The sequence below is a fragment of the Ammospiza nelsoni genome, chromosome 10 (genome assembly GCF_027579445.1).
Source record: "Ammospiza nelsoni isolate bAmmNel1 chromosome 10, bAmmNel1.pri, whole genome shotgun sequence".
Classification (NCBI taxonomy): domain Eukaryota; kingdom Metazoa; phylum Chordata; class Aves; order Passeriformes; family Passerellidae; genus Ammospiza; species Ammospiza nelsoni.
Window position 1 is genome coordinate 11,641,485 of NC_080642.1, and position 18,197 is coordinate 11,659,681.

At 48.4% G+C, this 18,197-nt stretch overlaps 1 protein-coding gene across 1 annotated transcript in view; it reads right to left on the reverse strand.

Moving 5' to 3' along the window:
- FGF12 (fibroblast growth factor 12) overlaps positions 1–5,782 on the reverse strand; it is a 218,670-nt gene extending 212,888 nt beyond the window's left edge. Inside the window, exons 1-2 of the mRNA XM_059479617.1 lie at positions 5,723–5,782; positions 5,479–5,619 (exon numbers count right to left, since the gene is read on the reverse strand). Coding sequence (XP_059335600.1) covers positions 5,479–5,491 — 13 coding nt within the window. The 5' untranslated portion in view covers positions 5,492–5,619; positions 5,723–5,782. The remainder of the gene's footprint in view (positions 1–5,478; positions 5,620–5,722) is intronic.
- Positions 5,783–18,197: the final 12,415 nt, after the last annotated feature.

Sequence of the window (18,197 nt, forward strand, 5' to 3'; positions counted from 1 at the left end):
TGCTTCCTGGGGTACCACATCTACTTCCCTCAGCATCAGATTGGCTTGGATCACCCTTCTCATTCAGAAGCTGCAGTTGCCCACCCACAGTATTTCAGCAGCTATCCCATGATGGTTAATAAAGGTATTGGACTCCTACCTGCACTTCTAGGTGGCAGCAAATAGCCAACATTGGCTCATTCTGCCAGAGCCACACAGCAACCCAAGCTCTTCTCTTTGAGCCCTCCCAGGACAGTCATGTTTGTGTTGATTTCTAAAGCAATTGGAAAAGACATTTCTCTCTCTTTCTGAAATGCATTAAAGAAAAGCAAGACTGCAGTGCTAACTTAGTGCCTGACATTCCCCTCCTCTTTTGGTGGAGTTTGAAGCACAGCACCAAAGTAGTCTCTCACAGCACCCCACTCCAGCCTCAGGGATAAGGTGATAAGGTCAGGCAATCAAAGTGCTCCCCTACTATACAGAAAGCTGGTACCTACATTGAAATGCACAGCCTGGGGCATGGGGGAGCAAGCAAAAAAAGATCAGGCCATTGATTTACCTCCCCAAATATGCTTCCCTGTGTCAACTTTCAAGCAGCCAGTTTGAGAACTGCTGGCCTCAGTGACATGCCCTGGATCTCACACAGCACATCACTGTGAAAGGCTGAGAACATGGAGCTGCCTCCCCTGAGCAAAATGCACTGCTCAGAGGAGCCTCTGACCATCTTGACAGACATGCAAGCACTCCCCGAAAAAGAAAACAGTTCTGTAACAAAAGCAACAGTCCCACTGTTTTGTTTGCATTACAAATAAGCACCTAAGGTGTCCTGTGGGACCCAGACTTTCCAAAGCAATCTGCACTACTCCAACACACATGTGACAGTATGTGCTGCAGACTCACCCCCAACAAACACAAGACAGGTCAGGAAGGTGTATTATGGGGTACAGAAGTTTGACATAAGCATCTCAGCTTCAGGACATGAACTGTCTTGGATCTTTAAGATCTTTCCTTTGATTGTTGAAGAAAGCCACAGAGGTGGGAACAGTGCACACTAACCTCCAGAACTGCATGTTCTCACTTGCCACCCTCTCTCACCTTGTCCACAAAGTCTGTCTTCAATCCTAACACTCACTGGCTCTTGTTGGGTTTTGATCACAAGTTCTTCAAGGTGAAGATTCCGTCCTTTACAGACATAGCATGCAGGCGGCTGCACAGAGGAAGCAGGCCCACAATGCTGGGGCTGGCCAAGGAGGCTTCAGAGCACCTCTGGTGGGACAAGATGCTTCAAACCACTCTCCCCATTCTCATATCCACAAGACAGCACGATGCAAAGAGCTCCAGAGTTCCCAGGAAGGGGAACTCTGTGCCCTGAGTAAATGGGATGTTACTGCTTAAGGCCTTCCACTTAAAGGCCTGAATATCCCATGTCTATGAACAGCAGCATTGTGGCTTTTCTACAAAGGAAAAATCCTGCTCCCAGCTTTGTCACTGGGAAAAGAACATGACTCAGGTAGCACTACTGTGGCAGCACCTGCCTAGAACAGTCACACTGCAGAGATGTCCTCTGCAGACATCTCCTCAAAGCCCTGCTGCTTTGGGACCCTGAGAAGAAGAGAGCTGGAAGGACAGGTTCCCTGGCTTCCCCCACACAGCCCCCTGAGCACGAGGATGGGGATCCTGCAGGCAGACCTACTGCATGGAGAATGTCTCTCCAGCAAGGCAGGACCATGGCTCAGGGGAGCATCTCCACATCTCAGCTACATGCCTTAGCTTTGCTGTCCCCATAGACCAGCTGACAGGAACAAGTCCTGCTGTATTTCCTAGCTAACAGCATCCTGTGCTGAAGGCAGCCTGCCCAGCCACCCCAGAGCCACCAGTACCCAGCATTGACTTCCAGGGATAGCAGAGAGCTCCAAGAACTGGCTGAGCCCCTGAGGAAGGTTCAGACTGGCAGCCTGGCCCTGCCCCTCATACAACATTGACACATCAAGACCCCAATCCCCACCTCAGGCAAGATAAAAGTAGTAATCTGTGTTTTGTAGCAGTGAGGGAGAATGTGATTTCTGTGTTTTCAGGAGTACAGAAAAGCATACTGCACCTTTAGAAGAGAGGAGCTCTCCCTGCAGCAAGGCCAGCCTGCAGTCCCTCTCCACTCCATCCAGAAGCCCAGGGATCCATTCCACACCGTGCCACTTGACTCTTGTTCGGCTGATTCCTTTTCCAGCCTCTGAGTCTGAACATCACTGCATGACGTTCCTGCCTCTGCTAAGCATCTTTCTAACTGTGACTGAAGAGTCTGGCAAGTGACCAAGTATTCTTTAACCTCCACATTAACTATTGTTAGCTTTGGCAAAGCCCAGCTCCCGGGATGCCTGGTGTGGTATCGCTTACTGCTGCAGCCCACAGGAACTGCTGTAGTGGCGAGATTCAAACAGGGATCAGGTAGCAGATGCAAAACAGAGCTCTCACCCACGGTGCCCTGCATCCCCCACTGCCTAATGAGCTCTGGGAACAGCTACAACTTTTAAGCTCCTTACTTCTGCAAAAGGTTTGCAGACAGTGAATGTGCAGAACAGAGTCACAGAAGCTGTAAGTTAGATGAGGCCAAATGCTACTTTTAGATCACCAAGATGTGTTGGTAACTTTGCAGCTCCATAGAGTGTTATTTATCTTTTAGGCGTGGTGAGGAGATAGAGATGTTTGGCTCTAGCCAGCTTTGTCTGCTGGAAGATGGCACAGGCAGGCTGCACCACCTCCTCAAACCTCAACAGAGCCCTCTTGGCTTGTACTCTTACTGCTACATTCCAAACAGTAAAGTCCTTAGTCCCACATCCCACTGCACAAAAACTAGGATATATCTTTCTCCCCTCATTCTCATGAGTAAGCCCAACCAGTGAAATCAGTTATGGCTGCTCTAAGCAGTGCCAGAGATGGTTCTTTAGCCCATTTTTTACTGCAGACTGCAGGCTTTGCAAAGCACCAGCCCCAGCCATATTCAGACAACCAAGTTCTACTGATGGCAAATCCTGTGCAGAAATGTCCACAGCATTCATCAGGGATAGCTGAATTCAGGGACCAGACGGCAGGTTTTCTTAAACAGACTTTATGTTGCTTAATATAGCACACACTCTTCCTCAGTATCTGCACAACACTGAGTTGGAGATGTTCTGAGATTTGCACTGAGGAAGACTGGAGAGGTGGGAGAAAGGCTGCAGGAGGAAGCATTTAAAAAGCAAGAGATGACTTTGGAGAAGCATCATCTGCAAGCAACAATCTCCTAACAGAGGACTGGCAATGCAGAGGCCTGGTTAGTAATGAAAACAAAATGTGAACCAGTGCATAGTCAGGCTACGCAGCTGCAAATCCATCCAGGATTAGCCTCAAGAGCTGAAGATGTGAAGAGTTGAGTCTGGCTCATAGCTTTCCTCTGGGGAGGTGTCCTGCATTGTGCCTCACTGTACACCTACACAAAACTGCTCTGTGATCCCGTGCACCATAGGCCTTCTCGTGCCACTCCAACACTACCCAAGTCACAAAAAATACTTCAGTGCCAGCACAACTGGAGCCCTGCCGTGAGAAGACTTCCTTTGCCTTCTCATTTATTCATTGAGATGCCAAAGTTCCTTGTGTATTTCCTTTAAGGTTGTCCCTGATTTGGACCTGTCCCATTTTGCTACCTTGATTTCTCCTGGGCTGCTCTCAACAGCCCTTCTTTTTACATAGATCGAGGAAACCCAGAGAATATTTGTTCCCATCCTCTACCCCATGGAGGAAAATCTCTAGGAGCAGCAAACTGCTCTGAATTTTTTTGCATCAAAATGAGTATTGACTCTTGGGCATGCCTCAATCCCACTATCCCACTAAAGCCAAGCACCCAGAAACATGGACTGCTGTGGAGCCCACAAACACCAGTACCAGCAGCCCCAAAACCTGCCTCAGCAGACACTCACTGCCAAGTCAGGCAGCAACTGCAGCGTAACAGTCACTGTTTGCACACGATAGGAGTTGGGCAACTCTCCTTCTGGAGGTGCTTTTGCCACCAGCTACCTGGATCCTTGTTTCATTGCAGATGTTTCCTTCCTGCTCCCTGCACAACTGCTCCAGCTACACGAGCTCCATCTGAAGTTCCACGGAGAGCCTTTTGCCTGCCCCTGTAGTGCATGACAAGGCACGCAGTGTGTTATACTCAAGTCACAGTCCATTTGTTTCTCATCAAGGCAAGTACCAACAGGACATTCAAAAGGCAAAGGTGACCATCTCAGGTTAACTGTGAAAATAGCATGGAGAGTACAAAAAATATCTCTAGGGCTAACATGACTGCTGTGAGCTTTTTAATTTAAGTAAAGTCTTTGCAGATACGCCTTCTTAAGAGGTACTTATGTGTTCCTCAAGCCCTGGTATGTTTATTGATCACTGCCCACAAGAAACTGTACTTTATAGGACATACTGCCTCCTTATGATTGAAATAGCTTCCTTCCTTAATCAGCATATAATCAGATATTCCCACACAGGAGAACTATAGCCCTGATTGACAAGATAGTTACAAAAATAAACCCCGGGTTTAAATATAGCTTGCTCGTCTCCCTGGAAGGTATGTAGTATTGTGTTATACAAGTCTACCATAATTTTCCTTGAATTAATATAGTCCATATTGCCCCACTGCCCTGATCACTATCAATTAAACTGCTCACAGATCTGTGTTGTACAGGAGAGCTGGCAGCTACGTTGGGTGGGAATGGCAACTCACCTTTCCTCTGCATGCACTGACTTACCATCAGTACTTCATTGGCAATTAACACGTACAGGCTTTGAGTTCACGTACCAGTTGAATGTGTGATTTCCAGTGCAATTGTAGAGGTGGATAGGTAAATAAGTGTGCAGGACCACACAGCTATGTATGGGAACAAAATGCATATGCACAACCTGAAGGGATATACGTGGATGAGATACGTCCGTATGCAAACACGCAAGCTAGCCAGGCAAGGTTTAATTATCTCCTCTTTCTAGGGTGGACAGTTCAATAGCACAATACTCATTGCATTTCTTCCAATCTATCAGGATGTTCTGATGTATTAAATATGCAATGTAATGAGGGCAGAGCTCTATAGCCCTGATCTCGTTTAAGAAAAAAAGAAAAATGAGATTTATTTTTTTTAAACCCACTCTAATCATAAAATGCTTTTCATCTGTTAAAAACCTCCCCATTGCTGACTGGCTAAAAATCATGGGACAGACCTCATATTTATTATACAAATCCTTATCATTAAGAAAACAAATCACTAACTAACATCTGTCTCGCCCTGAAGGAAAATAAATTCACAGAACCAGGCACCTCTCCCCTCACTCCGTGGGCAGCGGGCCGAGCAGCCCGCGGCTCGGCAGGGACGCTCCCCGCGGGTGCTGCAATGTCCCCAGCACAGCGGCAGCCTCGGCCGCCCGGCCCCGCACCAGCCCGGCCACTGCGGTCCTTCCGCCGCCGCCCCCCCGCGCCCGACCCACCTTTCCCTTCCATCGCGGAGCCTTGCGAGCGCCGGCAAGTTGCGGGAAGACGCGCACCCTCCTCAGCCGAGAGCCCCGCGGGCAGAGCCGGCCGCCGCTGCCTCGCTCCGCGGTGGGGACGGCGCTGTCACAGCCCCGGAGCTGCAAGCAAGCAAGCAAGCGACGGGGGGCACGGCGTGAGCGGCCGGGCCCTCCCGGCCCCGCGGGGAGCGGAGCGGGGCTGGGCGCGGGGGGAGCGCGTTACCTGGCGGGAGCTGTCCCTGGCCGAGCGGTGCTGCGGGGGCGAGTGGCTCCGCGGCCCGCCGCGCTGCCTGGCACCGCCCGCATGCGCGCCCCGCCCGCGGCCCGCGCCCCGCCCCCGCACCGCGGCACCGCCGGGCCCGGCTGCGGGATCCGCGCCGCGCACCCACAGCGGCTCCGGGCTCGGGGAACCGGCCCCGGCCGCGCACACACAGCGGCTCCGAGCTCGGGGAACCGGCACCGGCCGCGCACCCACAGCGGCTCTGGCTCTGGGAACCGGCCCCGGCCGCGCACGGAGAGCGGCAGCGCTCGGTGCTCAGCGCGGGCACCGACAGCGCCAGCGGAGCCCCCGGGCCGGGCCGGGACCCCGCAGCCGTGCGCCCACAGCCCCGCTGCTGCAGGAGCGCGGTCGGTCGCGCAGGTGCCCCGCAAACCCCCAGACCACAACTCCCACACCGGGCGGGTCGGGGAGCGCGCTCCGCTCGCCCCAGCCTCCCTGATCCTGCGCCAGGCTGAGCCCGCACACCTGCAGACTCGAAGAGCAGCTCTCAGGAGATGCCCGGTCTCAGGTTCAGGCCTTCCCTGGATGTGTTGTTTCAAGATTAATTATGCTGATTCATAAAACATCCACCTCTTGGCTAGTTTATGCTTTTCCACCTTTGCATTTAGCCAGTGGATTTCATTCCTGCATTTCACTCATCCTCCAACTCATTAATAAAATAAGCAGTCCCCCGCTAATAAGTTGATAAAACATTCATACCAGGATCAAGTCACTTTTTTTTTGGAGAACAAAGAGTTCTTTCCTGTTACCAGGGATGTTCCAGTTTGTCCCTGGAATTATCTCTTAAGTTTTTTTCAGATTTTAAACTTTTGTGCAATGGGGATGGTAAAACCCAGTTCTGCGTTTATGATTTGTGCTTCTGAAAAAGCAGCTCATGGCATCCTGAGAGCTACACGAATAGAGGATAGATGGCTCCCGCACGATCTAAGTTTCTAAATACAGGAACAGTAACTCCTCTCTTTTACTGTTCCTGTATACATCCTGGTGTTCAGATCTTCCCTTCTTACCTAGGACTGGCAAAACACTCTGTAATTACATGGTCTCTCATTCTGAGCTACTGCAAACCATCCTGAGGACACTACCTAGGGGCATTCACATCCCAAAGCCAAACCCTGAGTTTGGTTATGGAGGTGAACACTGCACTCATCATTCCCAGGCAGTTCAGAGCAGTACCTGCTCCAATCTCAGCTGCCGCCCCACAAGGTGCCAGGGAACTAAAGTTAGAAACAGCCCAGGATGAAGACCCAGCACATAAAATCCAGCACATTTTAACTGGCTCCTATCCACTTATTAGGTCCTACACTATCATGAAGAATGACATTAGGGTTTTTCATCTGAGGACTGAATAGTCAGGTACTGTAGGCAAGCTGTGAGTCAAACTGTGCTGTAGGGAACTGATGAAACAGACTTAGAAACTGAAGATGCAACAGATATTTACTTTGACCTTCTAGTCAAATCATCAATTCTTTCTTTGACTGATGAGGGATCCTATTTCCCTGTTGCTGTATCTTTACCCACCATCAATGCCAAACTGACTCAACTACACTTCCAGGGTCAATCTGTGTGCTTTTTCTGAAAAGCAATGAAACAATGACTCATTCAAGGTCTGTTAGTTCTCACTAACATTTCAAAATACAATCAGATTATACACGAGAGTGCTCCACAACTCCTCAGCCAGTTTTTTATAACTCTTGGATTCAAATTATCAACTCACACAGATTAAACATCAGGCAAAATCTCAAAGGACATTAAAGTTCCTGGCATCCAAGTTCAAGAACAACTTTCAACAGACAGAGAAGGCACAGAAATACCCTAACTTTTAAGGTGCAGCCAGGCTGTTTACCAAGAGCACAATCTGAGGCACCATTTGTAATAGCAGGCACTGGACCAATGAACCAAGAGCCTCATTTCCAGGCTGTGCACTCCCTGGAAAGCTAACAGCCATCAATAACTCAGCTTCACTGAGAAAGCTGGGCAATAGCTCCTAGCTGAAGGCATCAAGCTGAGCCCCACTGCTTGCCAGCAGAATATGAAAACCAAGTTCCTCAAATAGAGGAAATGTATTTTTCCAGTGTCCTGACAGGATCAGCCATAATATGTTCCCCACTGGCAAAGGCAGGTTGAGGTTTGGGGTTTTTGTGGAGGTTCTGTCAAAGGAGAGGGAAATTAATTAGCTGTTCAGAGATCTTGCTTTTGCAGAGCAAGGCAAAATTAACGTTTTGTTTTGTTTTTGAGATGTGAAGCATTTCTTCCTTTGAGGTAACAGAGGGTAGAAACATAGATCAAACAGACATCCAAACCCACTAATCCACACATTCAATTTTCAATCACAGTTTATCAGAGCTTTCTGGGTCACGTCTGGGACATGACAATTTCACTTCCAAATCATGAAACCATCACAAGGCCTTAAGATGCACATTCTTAAAAAGCCAGCTTGAAGAGAGAAGTCCCTCCCTTTGCTCCTTCAAGGTTTCTCTCCTCAATGCAAAGAAGCAAATTCAAGGGAATAAATCCAGTGAATATTTTCCCTCCCTTGCCATTTACAGGTCATCTTTCAAATTACTTATCAGTAGAGAGAAATATGATATTGCCTGTGCTCCATTCTACATTAAAGTACATCCTGCATTAAAGTTTCAAGCAAGCTGGACCAGCTCAAGTTAGATCACTGTTTCTCCTTTAGTCCCTCAGGAAAGTCTGAGCCTACTCTGGCTTTGCAAGTATCAAGCATCAAATAACACCACACACATTAATGGCATCGAGTAGTGCATCGAGTTCTTCCCCAAACCACAGCAGGAGAATGCATTGCAGCACTCAGGAGGTGCAGATGTGCTGAGCCTGGAATCTTTGCTATTCACACCCTTCAGCCAAGATGGAAGAGCCACCTTTGAAGCTCTGCTGTGCTGTGTGGAGCCCACAGGGCTGCCAGGGCTGCTCCCTTCACATGCTCAAACTTTGCAAGTAATCTGGAATCATGGTACAATCAACAAAGTGGCTCAATCCAAGCACAAACCACCTTGTGCAGACCCTGCTCTCCCAAAACGCCTCAGCGTATCCTTGGCCCCTATCATGGCAAGGACATCGCTATTTGGGAAAGGCAGAGTTACTCCTTCTTGATCTTAGTCCTGAGTGGTTTTTGTGGGGCTGCAGACACAGGGTTTCTTCATGGCCACCTGCCCTATTGTTTGATGAGTGGGGCTTTTTCTCAGCCTGTGCTGCTGAAGACCTGCCCTCTCCACCAGACTGACCCACTCTGAAGAGCAGAGAGCTGCCCCCTCTTCCCAAGGTGGCAGGACATGTAAGTCCTACTGCTGGAGGCAAGGTTCACAAATTGCTCAGCCTGTACAGGTGAGAGGGAGCAGCAAGGGCTCAGCTTGGCTGCTCCAGATAGACATAGAAATGTTTCCTGGCCCTTCAGCCCTCAAAGAGCCTGCTGCTCCCCACCTTGATGGTGGATGCTCACTGCCTGCCCTTGCACCTTTCCATAAGCTGCTGGCTTAGAAACAGCCCTGACCACAGACAGGATAAGGACAAGTGGCCATTTTGGCATTGCTGCAGATTGTAAGTCCACATGATGATCATGCATGGTGTCCCAGCTGCTGCTGCTCCTGTCCATCTGCTGCCCTGGCACAGAGCCTCCTTCTCTAAGAGGGAACCTCCATTGCCAGGGGCAGAGACACCAGCCAGCCTGCAAAGTGTGCAGATAGCCACACATGCTGCCATGCATACAGGGGCTACTTCTGCATGGGGCTGGAAGTGCCAGGAGGGAGCAGATTGCCACTGGGGGGATATCACCTGCCCAGTGCCAGTTCCTGGGGATGACCATCCAAAATGGAAACAAAGGCAAAAAGGCACAGTCTCAAGGGCCAGGTGACCCACTGGCTTCTATAGCAAGCTCTGCACAAAAGCAGCCACAAGTCAGCTTTGCTTTCATTTCAAGAGAGTGCAGGTTGAGGTACCAATGTTTCAGCCTGTTTCCAAACTGCCCAGAAACCAACTTCAGCACCCAAGTAAGAATTCCCAGCCAGATAGAGCTGTTCTCACTGCAGGCAACAGAATATCACTTCTCCTACACAAGGTTTAAAGAAGATGTTTCTTAAAGGAAATGGACAGCTCAATCAAAAAGGAACTACCCTGAGCTCTGGCCAAGAGGGAGAGGTAACTACTAATTTTGACATTCTGAGTGGGTCTGACCTCAAAGTCAGCTGCAATGGCAAGCAAGAATCAGCTAAGTGCTTCTTGAAGTCCTTTTATGACCTCTGAAGCATCTATCCAAAGCTACCAATAGGCATTGTTAGCTAGCTACCATCATTAGCCAGCAGAGCAGATTCCTTAAGGGTAGAAAAAGAAATCAGCTCTGTACCACACCATGCTCAGAAGATGTCCACGTGCCATGAGCTGTGCTCAGATAAACACAAGCCAGAGCAGCAGGTTCCAAGAAAGTAGGCCATGACACAGCAGCAGCAGCAGGAAGGACCTCTAACACTACTGAGAAAGCAAGGAACACAGTGGGGAGGGAAAGAGGAATAAACAGAGACCATAACTCTTCAATAATATAGGTAGAGTAAAATCCAAAATCATTTTTACAAACTTTAATCCGTCACCCTGAGAATGATGTACATAAGTTCTGATTATGAACAAAACACAAATGATTACTACATCACCACCTCCTTTCATCACCCAAGTAGTTGCTAGAAGCAGAAGTAGTGCATTAGGAGCTTCAGTGTGAAATAAAGACCAAAACCACAACCTTTGAGCTAGCTCAGATTTTAATTACATAAAATTATTGATTAAATGTTGTTGAGATTAATCAGTCAGTATTTTATTAATAAAGGAAAAACACTACTGTCCCAAAAGTACCAAAACAAGGGAGAGGTTTTGCAATTACTTGCAGCAAAGTCAAAAATTACTGTGGAAGACAATCCTGGATAGGGGAACAATCCTGTTATTGACTCAGGAAGCTCCTTCTGAGCACCAGCTTTCCTCTGCTACTATTCTTCATAAACATCTGTATATAACCATTTACACTAACAAGAGTATTGGTGTTGATTTGATTGGTAGACAGCTCAACTCCCAGTTGTAGTCTTCTGTGAGATATTGAGCACCCCAAGCTCAGCAAAACCTATAGAAGGTGGATGTTGTTCTCAGTCCTTGCAGCAAAATGCTTTGGGTTTTCAGGGCTAACTCTCTGACCCTCTGAGCCCCACTGCAGGTTTCTGGTTACTCAGTATGGTAAATAACTTTGTCAGAAATCCTCAACCAGATGGGGACAGGGAGGAAGGTGTCTGAAGTCAGGTTGTTATATCATTATAAAAGCTTAAGAATTTCATGTAAGTAGATAAAACATGAAAATTAGCCGCTGAATTGAGCTCCTTAAGCTCTAGTCCCTTTTTGACTTGATTGGAAAAGGTAATTACCTGCATTTGGAATTTATGCAGGATAAAAAAGCTTTACAGGGCAGAGGCAGGAAAGAGCTCCCTGCTGTCAGCTCAGCCCTGCTAAGAGCCAGGTGCTTGAATGCTTGCAGACAATAGACTATTCACATTAAAATCCTATTTGTCTATGTCTATTTCCTACAATTAAAAAATAAATCTATTAGCTCATCACTATTCTACCACCATCAGCTGAGTAGCAGTCACATTCTTTATCTGCTATTTCAAGAAATCACAGCAAGCTGACCTCTGCCAAGGCCCAGAAAGCAATTTGCCTTATTCCTACCCCATAAGAGCCATTTCTAGAACAAGGATCTCTGCCCTCAGACACCACAGTCCTGAGACACCCCCTAAGATGGCTATTCAATGCCAACTGACAACCCCCAAAACCCTAAGCATGTGCCAGACTGCTCCAGTGACCCTGATGTAGGGGACAACAGAGCCTTGAGCACAGAGTCATCTCCTATCCAGCTCCAACATCTTCCATTTGCCAGTGTTTACCCTGTTCATTTTAATGCTATGTTTTCCAGAATGCTAGAAAATAGCAAATGCAATAAAACCCGCAAAGCCAGGACTATTATCATCAGTGTATTCATAGTGCAGCTTTTCCATGCCTCAGGGACTTGGATGTCTGTGATATTTCAGGCTGAAACTCAGTTTGTTCAAATACAAGAGACAGATAAGCACTGCTTGATACCAGCACTACTGACAGCCTTTTGGCTGGGCCAGTTCAGAGCTTAAACTCCTCTTGGCCCATGTCATGACAAATAGTGAGAAATAAAATTCAAATAAAAGCGAGATGCACAATCGAAAAGGCAAAGACAAGTGAAGAAGGGAAAATGACAAAGGCAGAGGGCAATCCTAACTGAACTCACTGTAACCTGAGAGAATGGCATGAAGAGTCCTTAGGAGTGAAACTCTTCACTGGGGGCTTCAGCTGCCCTCCCATCTGCACAACCAAACCTCATGCCTGTAACCCAAGCCTTGCAAAGCATGGCTGCTTAGAAGGAGCTCAGCAAGCGAGTACAACTCTCCTCTTTCTAGACATTGCAGCAGCATTTTCAAAGTAACAGCTGAATATAAATGTAGAAAGTAGTGGAGACTCAAGAAAGAACCTGGAATTGCACTCAGTGCAGCCAGCAAGTTCCTTCAATTTTGTTCACTCTACATCTGTTCCCCATCTCTGCTCTGTTGCAGGCCTTTCAGCAATGATGAAGCAAGACTGAGTTCATGGGCAGCATCTGTAACCTGTTGCCTGTTAGATGTTCAAATAGACTGCAGCAAGTGCAGCCCTGAATTGGAAGAGCCCCGCACTCCTGGAAAGAGTCTTCCTTTATTCTATAGAGCTTAACAAGTGTGAGAGGCTGATTTTCCCATCAAGGAGAGATGACCAAGCTGGGTTTGAGAGGCATTTTCAAGAACCAAGTTCTGAAAGCACTCAACACCTAGGTGAGATCAGAAAGGCTCCTGTTTCTCTACCTATTTTCCACCCTTGCCCTGCTATGGCCCAGAAGCTCTGGAATAGCAGAGGATTTTAGCTGTCAGTGCTACACATACCTGCCATGCAGACCAGAGCTGGCCATAAAGCTTAGCCAGCTAAGAGGGTGCCCAGGAGCACAGTCCTGCCCCTGCCCATCCCAGCCATGCCCAAAGCTGATCTCCTTTGGCTCCAGGAGGGTCAAAGCAGCATCACTATTGCCCTTTCCCAGAATTTCATTTTCTACCACACATAATCAGCCTTTTCTGCCCAGCATTTCTCAGCTGACTGATGAGCAAAAAGTATATTTCTCTTTCTTAGTCAAAGTGGCTACCCTTTAAAACTTAAATATCAGAACCAAGCAGCAGCTTCAGCAAACAGTGCTAAGAGGACATTCCTCTCTTTGTCAGAGGACCAGCTGCACAGATACTGAATGGTGAGGAAAAAACCCCAGCAATCCCCTGGGCACGTTTACAGCATTTGCTGCGTTAGGGGTCAGGTTTGTAGAGCACCAACTCCACCAGATATTTTTTCTGGGCTAGGGAAGGGATCACCTTGAAATCAACACTCAGCATAGACAGAAGAAGCCTGGGATCACTCTCACCAAGAAGGCAAAACTGTGTCAGTAAAAGAAAAAGGTGCCAGTGAAGATCTGTGTGGTGTGGGAGAAGCATGCATTAAAATAACTGTGACCTGAGAACCCAGTGCCATATTCAAGTTAAGCGACATGCACATTGAGGACCTTACAGCAATGGCAGTTGTCACTGGAAAAGCAGGAATGGGCTGAAGGTGAGGGGACACTGGAGAGCTCTGATTGAAGCAAATACCTGGATCTGCACAGAGATCTTACAGATCTTCCTCTCCCCTCCTGTTCTCAGGCTGAGGAGAGGGGACAAGGCAGCCACAAAGGCAATTTACTGCTTGGATTAGGTCAGTCAAATAATATGTAAAGGGAGGAGAGAAAAAGCCCAAAGACAGAGTGATATAGGACACTTGAACAAATTTAGATTGGAAAAGGCCAAAGGGAAAAACAGCATCCCCCAAGGAACTTTGTGGATAACAGTCCAGGGAGAGAAGGGAAGAACAGAGGAGTAACATCCCAAGTGACAAGAGTAAGGACATGAGAGGAAAGAAGGGCTGGCTGATGGAGGAACTTTGCAAGTCAAGGTGCAGTATTTAGAGAAACATGTGGGGGCTTGAATAGCAAGTTTGTTTTTTTAAGGAAGAGCTGCCAGAAGAGAGGGTGGGCTGAAGGGAAAGAATAACAGCATGGATAGGAATAGATATAGGGAGTCTGGAAGACGGGAGAAGTGCTGGTGCTCACATCCAAGAGACAGGGACAAGAAAGAAGAGCATATCATCTTGCATTTCTTTTTAAATGTAGAAGAGATTTTGGTCAGAAAAAGAAATGAAGACAGAGGAGGAAGGTTTGGACTGACTCAAGGTGGCAGGAAGCCAGTTGTGACTGAATCCCATGCCAACAAGAAAGCTAGAGAAGGAAAACTATTTAGTCAGCAAGGTGGCAAAACTGAAAAAGTTTAGCATACTCAGCATGGCAATACAGTCTGAGACCCTCCAAGTAACAGGAGCAGAAGCCCAGGTTAGAGTGAAAAGCACTGGGAATCAACAAGTGCCACATTGCAGTGGAGAAGAGGAGAGATTCAGGATGGGAAGAGATCAGCTGCAGCAAACAAGAGGAGTGACAGCAAGGAAATAGGAAGATGCATTGTCAAGGCTGAGAGCCCTAGAAACACCAAGTGATGGGATGTGCAGCCAAGTCGGGGGAGCAGGGGAAAAAAAAGCCAGCAAGTGGGAAAAGCAGAAAAGCAATGGAATTGTTTTCCTGAGGAAGACGTTTTCCTGTCATATCAAGAAAGCACCGTCAAAGGGCTCCAAACTAAAAACATTTACTGGAAACCATGCTTGATCCTGAAGATTTCCCACATCATGAGTATGTCAGCAAAAAAAAAAAAAAGCATCCTCAGTGCCGGGGTCAGAGCTGCACCCTAATGTGCCATCCCGGGTAGGAGTGATGCTGAACCGGAGCTCCCGGGCCCGTGGTGCAGGCTCTCCCCGGCAGATCCGCGGCTGCGAGCCCCAGCCAAGCTTTGCCCCCGCTCCCGGTGCGGGCCTCCTACGAGCACGGAGCGCTGCGATCCCGGCAGCTGCACACAGACACGAGCCGCGCTTGCCACACAAGGCAAAGCTGCTCTCCGTGCCCGCTGCCACCTGCTATCCCTCCCCTTCCCGCAGCACCCATTCTCTCCTCTTTGGGTTTTTTTCCCCCCAACTCCTCCTCCCCGTGCGCTTTCCACCAATGCAGAGTCTCCAGGCACAGCAGAGCGCTCTGGTGCCGCGGCTGCCCCGCTCCGGACCGCGCATCACCGCTCCCCCGGGCCACCGCTCCGAGCAGGGGATCCCGCTCCCCCTGGGCCCCTGTTCCCGGCCGGGCATCACCGCTCCGGACCGAGCATCCCGCTCCCCCTGGCCCCCGCTCCGGACCGGGCATCCCGCTCCCCCTGGCCCCCGCTCCCGGCCCCGGGTTCCCCGCCTCGCTCCCCCCGCTTCCCCCAGCCCGGCCCCGCTCCCCCGGGCTCCCCGCGGGCGCCGCCGCCCTCTCCCGGCGGGCTGGGGAATTCCCGGTGCCGGCGGCCGCTCCGCACCAGCGAGCATCAGGCTCGGCATCAACAACGCCCGAGATGCCGCGGGGCTGCGCAGGATGATACAGGGCTGATACCTCTGCGAGCAGTGTAAATGAACATTGGCATTTCGCAAACGCCTTTCCGATAAATCGCATTTAGGCACCGCGGTAAAAGCCCGGTGTAGATTGTGGCACTCAGCTGTGCATGGAGCTGCTCCAAGCGCACCCATTATCCCAAATGCTAAGGCACAATTATCCCTGAGTAACACTCTGCTTAGCTACTGGAGCCAGGTTCATTCAGTACACAGCAAAAGGTGCCTCTTTATTTTCCATTTAGCAGTTCTTATTCCCACGTGCACATCTTTAGGTGGCTCTCACAATAATTCATTTCTGGTTTGGGGAGCTAAATAAACTGGGTACCAGTAGGACCTAGTGCTGCAGGTGTCAGGAACTAAATCCCTGCCTTTTTGCCCAAGCTCAGTTATAAGCACACAGCCCCCCTTTTAGGCACTACTACCAACACGTGTCCAGGCAGCTTCTTTCCCAACCCACAGAGGGACAGCCTTTGCCAGAGATGGGATCAGGACATGGATCACTTCACCCAGCTCTCCTGTGGCAGTGGGCAAGGAGTCCTGCCTCAGCTGAAACCATCTGCTCCTCTTACTGGGCTGGGTCTTTACCATCCCAAATCGTTTAAAGCTGGCATCACAGGACAGCTCCCTCACACATGCACTTTGTGAGAATTAAAAGAAAGCAATGCAGGAATCTCTGTAGCCCCCAAACTGCTTGATAACCAACCTCTCACAAACTGCGAGGAACACCAGGAGACTCCCATTGCAATACCAGTGACAGCAGAGCACAACCACACACATTCATTTATTTAAATGCATTACAGATATTGCCACAAACAAGGAGTTCCAACTGCTACAGATGTACAAGGGGGCAATCACCCATTATTTCTGCCTGATCCTGGTCTTGCAATCCCCATCCTGATTAAATTACTGAGGGCAGGATTATCAGCAGGATAATCAGATGCAATGTCTAATCTGGATAACCCAGCATTACTGGGCCTCACAACACAGGATTTCACTGACCACTCAGCCAGAGCATTACATCTCATTTTCACCACTTAAAGGATTCAGACACCCTAGAGACTTGTGCAGAGGGGAAACCTAAGGAACATAATCACAATTTCAATCAAATGCAGTAGTATTTGCATAACTTGTGTGTTTCCAAGAACGCACAGAGCCATCACAACCAGAAACTTCAGAGCAATCACTTATCTGAACAACTCACTCTGTATTTACAGGCTTCAGAATCTACACCTTTGGGTTTTTAATAAAGCCTCAAGTTCTCAACCCATATACCTTTTTTTGGTCTGGATACTTCCCTCAACCCTCCTCCAGGCTTCCCATTTCCTTGGCCTCAGCCTTGCCAAATAACAGCTGTGCTTGTAGGCAGCCATGAAACCTCCCAAGAGGGAGATCTTGAGGATAGGGACAAGTCCTGGAAATAAGAATTGTCTTATACTTGGAGCACTTCAAAATCACAATTGTCAAAACTTCTTGCTTATCCCAGCATGTAATTGCTCACCCCTGTCTGGCTTCCCCTCAGCTATGACTTTTCTCTCCATGGTTCTACAAGTTTCTCAATCTGGAACAGAAGGCAAGACCCCAGTGATGTTCTGAATAAAACATCCAGCTTTGGGAATCTGAACTTGCTTAGCTCTCATCACACAGCAAGCAGGGCTTTTGTTCAGTAACAAAATGGTCTGGATTGGGCACAAAGACAGAAAGCAGACCTGATCTTTCACCTAGTCCTCCATTGTTCACAGACAGCATGAGAGGGTATTTTAAAATCTCTTCTGATGATCTGCACAGCCTGAACTCCTGTTCTGCTCAAAACATGAAACACTTAGAGGCTTTCATCACCCTATCAAAGTCCCTAGTGGCCCCTGTCTGCCCTCCTATGAAGAGTTTGATCTCCTTTTAGGAAGGGGATAAAGCTGTCCTTGAGCAAAGCTGCTTTTCTGTGAAGTATTGTGCTGTTTTTGTGAGAACATCAGACACCTCCAGGTGTCCCTCAGACATGTATCCCTCAATAGCTGCAGCTCAAATTTTTCCAAGCAGCTCACAGAAAATAGACTGTAGGCATCGGACTTGTGTTTGAAGGGCACATTAGAAACGTGCTTCATGGAAGAGATGTCTAGATTACATTTCTGATGCTGCATAACTCTGTGTGTCCATCTTATCTCCAATTACAAGGGCAAATAGGGAAAAAGGTCTGGAAAGGAAGAAGTTGAGCTGAGAACAAATGAAAACATTGCAGGCTGCCTTCAGTCATCCTCACTGCCAAAAGCAAGGTCATGCAATACTATCTCCCTGCATTGTTAATAATCTCAAAGGTAAAAGGGTGCTATCATTTCAAGAATAAAAATGGCTGCATGAAACAACCTTATCTCCTGTGAGGGATGATAAGGATATCATCCCAAGGATATTATCCCAAGATAACCACATCCTCCAGCAATTACAAAAATGCACAAAGATCTAGACAATCACTGCTGATTTAGCTCATCTCCACACAGAAATCAACAGCCCTCATTCACTAAGCATCAGGGATAGGAAACAGAACAGCAACTGGCTGAGTCAGACACCAAGAAGGGAGCACAGTTATGGTGACAGTGTTCATGATGCACTTACAGCCATCAGGTAAAACAAAAGTAGATAAAGAAAAACCCTTCCCATTTGGTTTTCACAATCGACCAGAGGCTGGAATACAGAAAACAGGAACTCCCATTCTACCACCTGTAATGGAAAATGGTAGGTAAAGGCAGTGGTTGGAGCATACCAGGAAAGGGGGCTGTGAGGCTCT